At 38.6% G+C, this 12,613-nt stretch overlaps 1 protein-coding gene across 1 annotated transcript in view; it reads left to right on the forward strand.

Annotated features, from left to right (window-relative positions):
• Positions 1-12,613, forward strand: part of adarb2 (adenosine deaminase RNA specific B2 (inactive)) — a 314,585-nt gene that overhangs the window by 282,127 nt on the left and 19,845 nt on the right. The window contains 2 exon segments of the mRNA XM_028434799.1: positions 114-282; positions 9,895-10,076. Of these exon segments, the coding sequence (XP_028290600.1) occupies positions 114-282; positions 9,895-10,076 (351 nt within the window).

Below are 12,613 nucleotides of genomic sequence, written 5' to 3' on the forward strand. Positions count from 1 at the left end.
GCTAATTTCACCCAGAAAATACAAGTTTCTAAGGTTTTACTGTCGAGAAAATAAGCAGCTTATATATGACGTGTTGCACAGTGTAATTTACACTGTCTTTCTTCTGTGTTCAGTGCACAGCAGCAGACACCTGATGAGGAAGCATCGGAGCCACCTGAGGACCAAAATTGAGTTGGGGGAGGGGACGGTGCCGGTGAGATCCAGAGGGCCTGTTCAGACCTGGGATGGAGTCCTGCAGGGAGAACAGCTCATCACCATGTCCTGTACCGACAAGATCACAAGGTCAGAGCTCTCACACCACACGTTTCACCTGTGACCATCTCATGGTGTTAATGAGTCAGTAGTGACCCTCATAAATAAAGAGCCAGAATGCACACTAGTCTGTTTCAAACAGAAGTTGGAATATCGTTATTTTGTGCAACTATCCTAATTTGTTGTGTTAATACTGGTTTCTATAAGATCTGATTTTGTGTCTTTCTATATTTATGTGTGTATATATATATATATATGGGCATTTAGAATTTGCTTAGTTTTGTTCATTACTGAGATGTTATAGCTACAGTATTTAGATTTGTATGTATCTGAGTTTGTCAGAGTTGGGGTCGATTATAGCTGTAATCGCCTGGATAATAATTAATTGAAATTATGGTGTAGTTGTAATTGTATTTGTAATTAAAGAAATATGTTGCTGTCATAATTGTAAGTAAATTGTAATTGAGTTTAGATAATTGACTTTGACTTTGTAATTGTAATTGTCATGAAAATTCTGTAAAAATGATCAATTATAATGTCACGCAAAACTGGGGAACCATGTTACAGTTCTATGTACAGTTCTACACATTATTAAAATAGGTTTCATATCAAGCTTTTCCATATTTTACCATTTAAAAATGTTGAATTCTAGGGATTTACTGACAGAAGAAATGCTCAGATGCCCACACCAAAAATATAAAAACCTATATTTTTATTGATTATGAAGCCTAACACAGTAACCAATAGATAGGAAAGAGAATAGATGTTAAATATTTGGTTTTAGTGTGTTTTATAGCTGATTAAGGACCTGTTAGCATAAGAGATGCTAACAGAAAGCTAACACATGAAGAAGGTTAAGTTTGATTAGCTTTTTTATTTCAGGCTTAGTAATTATGATTAATTGTAATTGAAATTTAGTAATTGAGAACGTAATTGTAATTGACTCTCTGAGGATAAAAAATCAATTGTAATTGTAAGTGAACGTTTATAATTGAAAACATAATTGTAACTGAAAAATGTAATTGACCCTGGAGTTTGTCATCAATTATTACTTTGATACATTTTGACTCTGTTACCTGTTCAGTATTCAGTATTTTCAGCATTCACTATTTTTACATTTTGCTTTGGCAACATGTTCGACGAGCATTAGATTTATTAACTAACTGCTTCTCCTTCGTGTCAAGAACAAATCATTTTTCCCTGATTTAAATTTTAAATGCATAGGGTGCTTTAATGACTCAGCAATGTTTGAAAATGCTTACATAACTTAAAAAAGGCCTGTGTCTTCCCCTGAACCTGGTCACACATCGTCCACATGTTGGCAGGCCAGCGCCGACAGATGGCGACGCTAAATCAGGACTGCTTTGTTCCCCCGCCTGCGTTTTTACACCGTCTCTATGTGTGACGAGCGGAGGCATACGTTTGTACACACACACACACACACACACACACACACACACACACACACACACACACACACATACACACACACACACACACACATACACACACACATACAGACACTAATGCTCAGCTTTCACTTCATTTGAACATTTGTAAGCCATTATTCTGAAAATGAACCGCTGAGACATAGTGTGGAGGTGATAAGTGGCTATACTCTTGGATCTGTTGAAAATATGTTTTTGTTTTAGCTTTCACACGGTTGTGCTAAAATGGGCTTCTTGTTTCTGTTCTCGTCACCTATTCAGATCACTAATCTTGGCTGTGAAAACACTATTTTTATTACTTTTTGCATGACGCATCATGAACAAACGAAGCTTTGTTTGCCAGTTTTTATCCTTTTATCTTTTGATCTCACAACGCATATGAAAAATTAAAAAGTCAATCATCTGCTATACCTGCAGCAGTTTAGTTTATCAGAGATTAGTAATGTGAGGCACTTTTGTCTTTAAAAAATTGGTTTGTGAAGATGGAGAATCGTTTAGAACTGTGATGGGAAACATTATTACAACACCAGGTTTCTGCATTTTTTGGTGTTGCTTTCTGCTTTTTAGTTGGAGTTTTGTTGTTTTTGTCTTGTGTTTTTTGTTGTTGTTTTGCATATTGTCATTGTGTTTATATTTTTTTTATCATTCTATATTTCTTTTTTGTCTTGTGAGTCATTTTTTTTAATTTTGTTGTAATTTTTGTTGTTGTTTTGTGTGTGTTTTCAGTTATTTTTTTGTAGTCAAATTGTGTGTTTTTGGAGTAATTTATGTATTTTATCGTTCACTTTTTTTGTGTATTTCTGGAATAATTTGATGTGAATTGTTTCCAGATTTGGAAAATGATTGCACCTTTACGACTAATGTCCTGTTGTTGTTTGAATCATTTCTCATTAAAAAAGACAATTCAAGAGCAAGTTTTTCCTAGTGTTTTTGAGAATAACCTGTAGGGTTGAAAGCTGCAGCTGCTCCTGTGAACAAAATGGATGCTGTCGATGTGAGCATTTGTGTCTTGAAACGCTACATATTTCAAGCCTGTTTATTGCGTTTTTAGCCGTTTTTTTGTCTGGAAAGCTCTTTAGAAATTGGACATTCTGTTGAGAGCAACATTCACAAACGTCAAAATGAACGCACTCACAATAACGTTCATCATTGGACGTTCAATTCTAGGGATGTAACGATTAATCGTAAGGCAGTTAAAAATCGATTCATAGGTATCACGATTGACATCGATACTTTGAAAATTGAATCGCAGTACTTTTTTAAACAGCAGAGGGCGCTATATATTTTTCCCTTCTCTTGTCCAGCAGTGTACCGGCGGGCGTAATCTGCTACTATTTTCTTTCTGGCCGCCTTCTACTCTTACATGTTAATGTTACATGTTAATAAATGATTCCTTACCCATTTAGCACCGAAAGAATATCTGTAATATTACGTGAAAATCTGTAAAAGTCACGTTTTTCTATTAGCTCTGTCTGCTAGCATAGCATCTCTTCTTCACTGCTAGATTAGCTGCATGCCAACCGACCACTGGGTTACCAGCGCCCTCTGCTGGTCCAAACAAATATCTGACGTTAATACAGTGCAATGACTGTTTTTTTTTTTTAAAAGTCCAATTGTTCAGGCACAAAATACATTTTCAGTTGCACTTTTAAAAAGAAAAAGAAGTATTATGCAGTTTTGCATTGTTTACTATAGAACCAGAATTTAAATGAATAGGCTTCTTCTCATTTGTATTATTCCTTTATTTATTTCATTCAAGATTTATTTTTAGTTAAATTGCATTGTTTTGAATAGTTTATCAAGGGATTCATTTGACAATGAAAAAGAAAAGGAAAATAATACAGTATTTTCTAGGAACATTTTTCAGTCATCATTTGTCTACAGTCTCATTTTGTAAAATAAATCGTGAGAGAATCGTATCGTGAACCCAGTATCGTGAATCGAATCGTATCGGGAGTTGAGTGAATCGTTACATCCCTATTCATTTCATGTTCGCCCAAAATACGAACGATTGTTCATTGAACGCGTTCAGGAACAACACTGGTTATTCTTCAGGAAGAGCATGAAGGCGTTGAGGGGCTTTTTAACATATGGCTCCTCCGTCACCTTCTCCTTCTTTCTGAAGGAACAAATCACAAATACACAGTGTAAGAGCACGGTCAAGAGTCAGTCACAAGAAATACATGTAGGATTAAAATTACTCTGTGAGACTGGGACCTTCCCTGGGAACGCTGTTTGCACTGGGGGCACTGGTTGAACCATCAAACCAAAGTCATTCCCATTCCTACAAAGTTAAACACACATAAACTGGATCAGAAATCACGTCTGCGTTTAATCTCGTCTGTTTGCTGGTTTACTTACTGTCCTCCAAAAGTGGGAGCTGTATATATCCCTGGACTGTAAACTGGAATTCCATAATCCTAGAGACATAAAAACACATGCATGTTAGACACCCCGTCATGGTTTTAATACAAAGATCTACAAAAATACATGAAGGCGTGTGTTAAAGATCTTACTGTCATAGCAGGCACAGCATTAGTAGTAAAGGTTGAGAACTCAACATATTGTTCATCCTGCATGTAGACGACATTAGGATCTAGGGGGACGTTTACGGGCCCTAGATTTTGTGAGTGCCAGTGCTCAGCTTCAGGCAAGGGGTCCATAATTGGGGTGAAGGCTGGTTGACCCTGAGGTTCTTGGGCAGTGTACGTGTGATCATGAAGAAATGCGAGTAGATGATTCTGTTGGGCCCCGTACTGGCCATCATTGACTGTTTGGTCCTGAAAGTGATGGGTACAGTCACATTATTAAGTAGAAAATTCTACAGAAGTACACAAAAGGTCCAGGTTCTTACCTCCTCAAACTCCTGCAGATCTCGGAAAAACGCCTGCTCATCAAAAAAATCTACATCAAAAATATCATTTAGGATCTGAGGAAAGAAAGAGGCTCAGTGAGCAGATCAGTGACATCATGTGTTAGTAACAATTTAATGACGCGTTCCCACTTTGGCACTGAGCTGGAGAAGCCACGCCTCCAGGAAGATCTCTGCCGTGATTGACTTGTAAATAGACACGCTCACGAAGGTGAGCATTTCAGCGTCCTTCGTGCGGTGCTATGTATGTATTTTCTACATCTACTGTGTACCGGCGAACGCCCCGCCTCCTCGCTCTGTTTATAAAGCAGCATGAGCTTGGGTACGGAGTGGGTGGGAGAAGGGTGGGCCGTCCTCTGGCCCTACGTCACCGTGCGGGGACGAGGAAGTCAGTGTCCCATCTATAGACACGCCCACTCATGAATATGCATAAGTGGGACACAAATCAGCCTGTTTGTGTAGAGTTGCTCAGGAAGTGACTTTTCAGAGGCAAAAACTCTGGAAAACAGTCGAGTTTGGGAAAATAGATCTCAAATACTATGTTTTTGGGTTTTTAGAACAAATGGAGATGGGTGAAAAATAGTATGATTTGGAACCTTTAATGAGAATGTTTCTATAAATAACTGAGACAGAACTTCTCCTGGGAATGTAGCCAAATTTTGTATCACAAAACTTTACCATATAAAAAAACAGCAAAATAAACTTCAAAGGTTTACAAAATAAAATCCAGTAAACAAAGTTTCAAAAACGCAATGAAATTGTCCCTCTTGCCATAGTAGCATAAATGTGCATGTGCGGCATTTTTCATCAACAAATTTAACCCAGAATTGTATTAAATACAAGTATATCATATATCACCATTTTGAGAACAAATATTAAGATATGAGTTTTGGTGTATATCGTCCAGCCCTAGTTAACAGTCAGCTTAGCTTCACCCAGTGGCGTTTTTTGACATGGGCAACATGGGCAGCCGCCCAGAGCGCTCTATGAGGATGTTGAGGTAACACACAAATACACCTCGACATTCACCGCCACATCACTCAAAGGTGTCCAAACATCTGGAGACGTCAGCGTGCACGGACAGGCTGGAACACGCTTTGTTTGCAGCCTCGAGCGCAGGCAGAAAGAGAAAAGAGTGGATGTAAGGTTATCACTGTACAATGCACACGCATGGCACCGTGCGTGTGAGTTAAACGGTTCTCAGTCTTTACACCCATGCTTTCCTCTCAATTCCTTATACATACTTCACTGTTTAAAAATAACCTTTTTTTATTAGACTTGTACAGTATAATTTACACCTGTGTTAATCCTTCCTGATTAATCATGGAGGAATGTGTTTCTCCACACCTGTGAAAGTGTGCTGTGGTATCTGCTGCAAGTATTCACTTAAAATGTGCTTTAAACGTTGCTTTAGCAAACAACAGTGTGTAAAAGGTTGACAGAAAACGGTTAAACGGAGTCAATAACGATGAGAAGTGCAATGAGGGACATTCCTGACACTAGAAAACGTCTCCTCATCTTTTTAGGCTTTTTATTCTCAGTCTGTGCAGCATCTGTTTCATATTTGTCTACAGCCTCTTTCTGGTGACGGATTGGGTTACGTGAATCTCCTTTTGACAAGTGTTGTATACTTTGATAATGTGTTTGACTGTCTGCGGTTGTAGGACTGGTGTTATGTTGTAAGTGGGGACCTTTTTAACTAGTGACCATTGAGTCCTACATGGGGTTTATCACATTGTCTAATCAAACCCACAAATAAATATATAGTTTTGTCATTTTCCCTTTACAACAAAGGGAATTTGTAGTTGTAGTGTGCAAAATATTTTTTAGTTTTTTCAATTTTTTTTGTTTAATCTAAGAATTGTTATTATTCCCATAACAATTTATTTTATTATTATTTTTATTGAACCTTTTATGACAGAACACTAAGCTATACAGAGTTTACAAGCTTTAAATGGCACTACTTTGTAAAATACTTGTTTTCTTGAATGTTAATAGTAGGAAATGTTTATTCTATAATAGGCTACTAAGCTATGCACAGTTCAAAAGCCTTATGTTACACTACTTGTTATTGTTATTTATTGTGAAGAAGAAAGTAAACCGTAATAAATATTTGTATTTCATTTTGGCCCAGTTCTTGGTATGTTGGTTTGGGGGTGTGGGTGGTGTTTTTTTTGGGGGGGGGTTATTGAAGTTTCCGTCCAGGAAGTATTTCATGTCAGAACCACCACTGGTTTCACCTGATGGTTCTGATTAGTTTTTTATGCTGGACGCAGTAAAAGTCTTTATTCTGCCTGAAGTTGACAGCTGGATTTAATTGGAGGAGCCTAAATGACGGCACATAACGATGATGATGATGATGATGATGTTCTCCGTTCCATTGCAGTTTAATCCAGATGAACACATTAGTTTAATAGTCACCGTTTACTGAAGGAGGAGGAAAGGATTGATGATGAATGATGGAGAGAGAGAGGGAAAGATCTCTGTAGATTCACACACCCAAAGCCAGATGGCTGTCTTCTCTTGCATGAGATTAGAAGATGTTTCTGATTCACAACGTGAACTAATATTCCAGGCCAAGTCTTTTTATTTTGGTGAGCGCTGTCGCGTGCTCTTTGAACAAAGCTCCTCCTCCGTGTTCAGGAAGGAAAGGACAGATCTGGGCAGCAGATTGCAGGTAAAGCACATCATTGTTGTGCTGCTGTGTGAGCCTGTTTAGTGATTCCTAGAAAGCTGTTGATGTTAAGTGACTGCTTGGCAAGCAAAGGGAGCCATAATGAGTGATTATTAAGCTAGTTAGAGGGCGAAAAAGGCAAAAAACACATGCAAACAAGCAATATTTATAATTGCTTTTGTGATGAAGAGACATTGATGAACAAAAAGGACAATGATGATGAAGATTGTAGCATGATCTGTAGTTGAGCCTGGGATGTGTTTATTAGTGTGAGTACGTGGATCAGGTACCCAGCAGGCCTCATCGTGCTCTTTAAAGAGCTGGAATCATAATAAACGCAGTAATTATCATTTCCCGTAAATTAGCATCTGCCGGATAAACAGAGGGTGGGTTGGGTGGGGGGTTTGGCAGTGGCTAAAGACCAGCTGCTAAAGTTCGAGGTGTCCACATGGCCTGCTGGGTTAGCCCTGCAATGGTGGATCTCCCTAACACAGGGGTCACCAACACAGGGCCCGCGGGCACCAGGTAGCCCGCATGGGCCATATTAGGGGGCCTCAGGAGCTCTGTTCACCAATGAGCTTTATCTAAAATCTGATTTACTTCCCAGGATTTCAACTCACAAAGCTAAATACATATGACAGATGATGTAGTTTGTACTTAGTAGAGTTAAATACTGCTGCACGTGATAATTTTTTACCATTTTATTTTCACTGAAACATTGTGACAAATGTGTTTAAACACTTCAGATTCTGTGTATGGGTTGTGGTATGTTATATAAGCAGTGATTCATTTGTAAAACATCAGGTCCCGGAACACAGGCCACGCGTTGTTCCGGCAGTAAGAGAGAGACAAAAATATCACAGTGCCTTTTGCTAACACAAAAACCAGTTAACCAAAATGTTTAATAAAAGAATGATGAATCAGCGTTAAAGAAGCACGGACAATCGCCCGTTACAGAGATCATCTGTCTCTATCTCTCTCTGAGTGACAGCTGTCAAAATCTGGCATGTTTCAGCACCAAGGACAGCGCAAAATCACTGCTACTAATTTAGCCACAAAGGTCACTAAACTTTCAGAACACAAAAACCCACAAATAATAAATATTTACAAACTTTTAAACCCATAATGGTGCACCAACACCGAACACGACTGAAGCGACTAGATTACATTAAAAATCAATGTTTAAATGACGTGACTTCAAGCGATGTGACTTGCTTGATTTGAGCGACTCGGTCGCGCTCAGAGTTGAAAAACTTTTCCAGCGACTTCAAGCAACAACTCCCCTGGTTAGGGTCACTGTCAGTAGAGCTACAGAGAGATTCTGCAGTGGGAGGTTGTACACTTCCTCAACTTACCAGGGCAAAAAGTCATTAGTGAATACTAGAGAACCACATAAGTGAGCATGAGAAATATGAAATATATTATATATACAGTATACTGTATATATATATATATATATATAAAATATTTCATAAAAATAAAATGTAAATGTCTAACTTGAAGACAAGCAATTTGAAATTAACAGTAAATATTCAATGTTGTTGTATATGAACTGTATATTAGTATTAAGTATATTAAATGAAATTGCTTCATATTAGGGCTGAGTGATATATTGAAATTCAAGATATATCGAGTTTTCTATTTTGGAGTTATAGAAAATTTCAGTATCGCTTCTATCAATATACTGTATATATTTTATTTTACATCCTTTTTTGTTTTCACTGCTCATTAGAACAGCATTAAAATCACAGTTGGATGGATTTCTGAGTGCGTCCTAACCCAAACCTAAATTAGCCCCGAATTGTCTTTCTGGTCGGACTTAATTTTAATTAAAATTATTGAGATTTATATTGTATGTCGCTATTTTGAGAAAAAATATTGAGATATAAGTTTTGGTCCGTATCGCCCAGCTCTACTTCATATATTCTTTATGTTTTAATTTAGGCTGTATTATAACATTGAAATTTTCACAGCATTTCAATGTCAACAAACATATTCTAATCACCTAATTGTGCTTAGTAAGTGCTTGACAAGTGGGTATTTTAGATTTCTTGTTCACCGGTTTTATAACATCAGTGAGACTGGAGCATGGTTGGGGTGGTGGGACGCCTCGTAGCGGGCGCCAGAAAATGTCCCAAATTTTCAAATCCAAAACTTGACAGGCATGGTCCATAAGTAACGGTTAACGTGTAGCTCTGCTGCTCAGTGCATTACCCTGTGACACTGATGAATACACACATGCTGATGTGTTATATTATGTAATGAATGCTGATGCTCTGATCTTTGGCTGCGTTGTTGATGTTTTTTTGTCACAAAGCAAACACATCAGATCATGAGAGCTGTGTGTGTGTATGTGTGTGCGTGCGCGTGGGTGTGTGTGTGCGTGCGCGTGTGAGTGTGCGTGCGCGTGTGTGTGTGTGCGAGTGCGAGTGCGTGTCCAGCGGCTGTTATTCATCACGTCCCACGTCGAGATAATGATCAAATTGTCTTGACCCATCATCAAATCGCCCACACCGTCTACTCTGCTTCATCCCTCAATCCATGGCATTTTCTCGCCTGTTTTTTTGTGTCATTCCACTAATTCCCACTATTCCATCACTCTATAGTTTTCTATGTTCTCTGCTTTTTCGTCTCTTCTTTCCTCTCAGGTGGAACATCCTGGGCCTGCAGGGGGCATTGCTGAGCCACTTTGTGGAGCCGTTGTATCTGCATAGTGTGACGGTCGGGAGTCTGCGACACACGGGTCATCTGAGCCGGGTTTTGAACCAGCGACTGGAGCGCCTTGGCCCGCTGCCGGCTACGTACAGACGCAACCAGCCCCTGCTCAGCGGTACTAGTGCGCGCGCACACACACACACACACACACACACACACACACACACACACACACACACACACACACACGCACACATTCCTGTCAGATGTGGAAAAACTTTCACAGGCAGAATTTTGAAGTTCACATGAGTCAGATACATTTTTGCATTGGTTGTTGGATCCCTTTTGTGCTGACTCAGCTTTTTCTGTTTTTGTAGTACACTATCCTTACCCCAAAGAAAACTTCTAAAACCAATCCATCCAGGTGATTGTTGCAGCCTAAAACACCTGATTTTGCAAATGCCTTTTAATTTTTTCATAACAATAAAGTTCAAGAGTAACTAAACAGACAAAACCAAACCACAAAACCAGGACAAACAGACTCAGGGATAGCTTCTTTCCCAGAGCTATCACTGTAATAAACAAATCCGCTCACATCGCTCACACATACTGATCATATTGATCTTGTGCAATAAAACATATTGCTGCTATTGTAGATCTGTACATTCAAGCTGCTATCTGTGTATTTATCTGGGTATTTGTCGGTACATATTATTGTGTCATATTTAAATTTTTTATTGTTTTTGCTGTGTTTTATATTTATTTATTTTTTTCTCTCACTGGCACCTTGGAGTTGCACTCAAATTTCGTTGTACCCTGTACAAGGACAATAAAAGGATATTCTATTCTATTCTATTCTAAACCCCAAACCCACTTTTTTCTGCTGAATACATATGGGTTTGGGTATCTAGTAGTGCTGTTGATTGATACTTCTCCAACTTTTAACATTTTAGTAAAAGTATTTTAATTTAGAGTATTTAGTTGTAAAATGTCAGAGTTACTGCCCTCTAAGGGTTGAACGCCTGCTATTACAATTGAATTTTACTATTGGCTGAGACGGATTATTGTGACCATCGTGCGTCGCAAACTTTCACTGTTGGTCCCGCCCCTCCAATAAAAGCTGAGAAGAGGGAGGAGGGTTTTCTCCAATCACAGCCCTCGGTGAGCATTGATTGACAGCCTCAATAAGGAACTCCAAGCTTCGTGCGAACCTGCGCTGATGTTTTTGACTGTGCTTCTATAAAGAGCAGATTCTGGTCTAATCAGGAGGTTCGTCAAGCTACGTGTGTGTGTATGTACAGACACATTGTGTGTGTATTCCCGTCTGTCTCTGCGTGTGCTCGAACGTGCATGCGTATCTTTATGTGTGTGTGAGGCGTTCTGAGGCTCATGGCGGGAGTAGATCAGGGACTGTTTGTGAGTAATATAGCGTCTGTGGGGCCATGTGTGCTGTGTGTGTTTATGCTTGTGGGCTGTGTATTGTGTGTATATTGCACTCTGTTACTGCCTGCACTGTGTGCTGCCTGACTGGGCGTGTCTTACTGCTTCATAATCAAGCCATTTTTTAAATTTCCCCACTAGTGGCAGGTCAGCAGAAAGCAGGGGTTTAGGAACTCTTTAAGGGCTCTGAGTCGCAACAATTTAACCAGTTATGGGTCATTTCCATCACATTTGAAAGGTTTACAGTGCAGAGGATATTACAAAGAGAATCAGTGGATGTTTAAAGGAGCATAGGGCAGGATCAAGAAATCAGATTCCATAGTGACACAATGGTCGTTAGCGTAACTGCAGTGATCAGCCAAGCCAGCGCAGGAGTGTGAGCTCTTCACAGCAGAGCTGCTGATACTGTGACTACAGGATGGATGTGCAAGTAAACGGTGAAGAAGAAAGGTGGAGAGAGGAAAAGACTAACTCGATCTGAAGTTTCTAAAGCTTCAGAACTTTTCACCAAGAACAAAGCAGTGAAACAACTCTGAAGTTCATGCGTGTGTTTGTTATCTGACAGTCTGTGATTTAAATATAATGATTAGGTCTGAAAGCATGTTTAGCTGCACTCATCAGTGAGTTAGTGACGTACCCGCTTTAGAAATGTATTCTGAACAATAAACCTCTTTCATTTATTATTAACTATGTGATTTAGATAACATTAATTAGACATTTCTTAACTTTAAGGATTCTTTCAAACAAGATGTTATTAATGATTATTTTACTTTATGTCAAAGCAGCTCTGTGATTGGTTTAAACCTCATTACTTCATTAACATACAGGTTAGCTCCAGCTTTTTAAAGTTACTTATTCTTTGTTTACTATTAATACTTTGTTAAAGACAACTTACACTTTAAAATTGTGATATTTAATTTATTTATGATTTTATTGTAATTTCAATGATATTTTATGTGTTAAACATAACAACTACACTACAAATACATGTTTTATGTAATTGTTTTAATTCCTCTGTAAAACATGCTGTCACAGTATAACAGGGACATGTTCACAGGTGGAAGGATTTAAGCAGGTGCTCTAAAAATGTGCTTCAAAACAGAAAAATAATTGTGACTTGGGGACTAATCGTAAAAATAATGGATAGATTAGTCGACCACAAAAATAATCATTAGTTGCAGATCTAATAATAAATTGATTCACTGGGTCTCTTGTGAGCACTGCACACATGTTTGAGTGTTTTGAGTATGTTGAGGTCGGCCCAAGTGACCT

Source organism: Gouania willdenowi, chromosome 20, assembly GCF_900634775.1.
Source record: "Gouania willdenowi chromosome 20, fGouWil2.1, whole genome shotgun sequence".
Taxonomy (NCBI): domain Eukaryota; kingdom Metazoa; phylum Chordata; class Actinopteri; order Blenniiformes; family Gobiesocidae; genus Gouania; species Gouania willdenowi.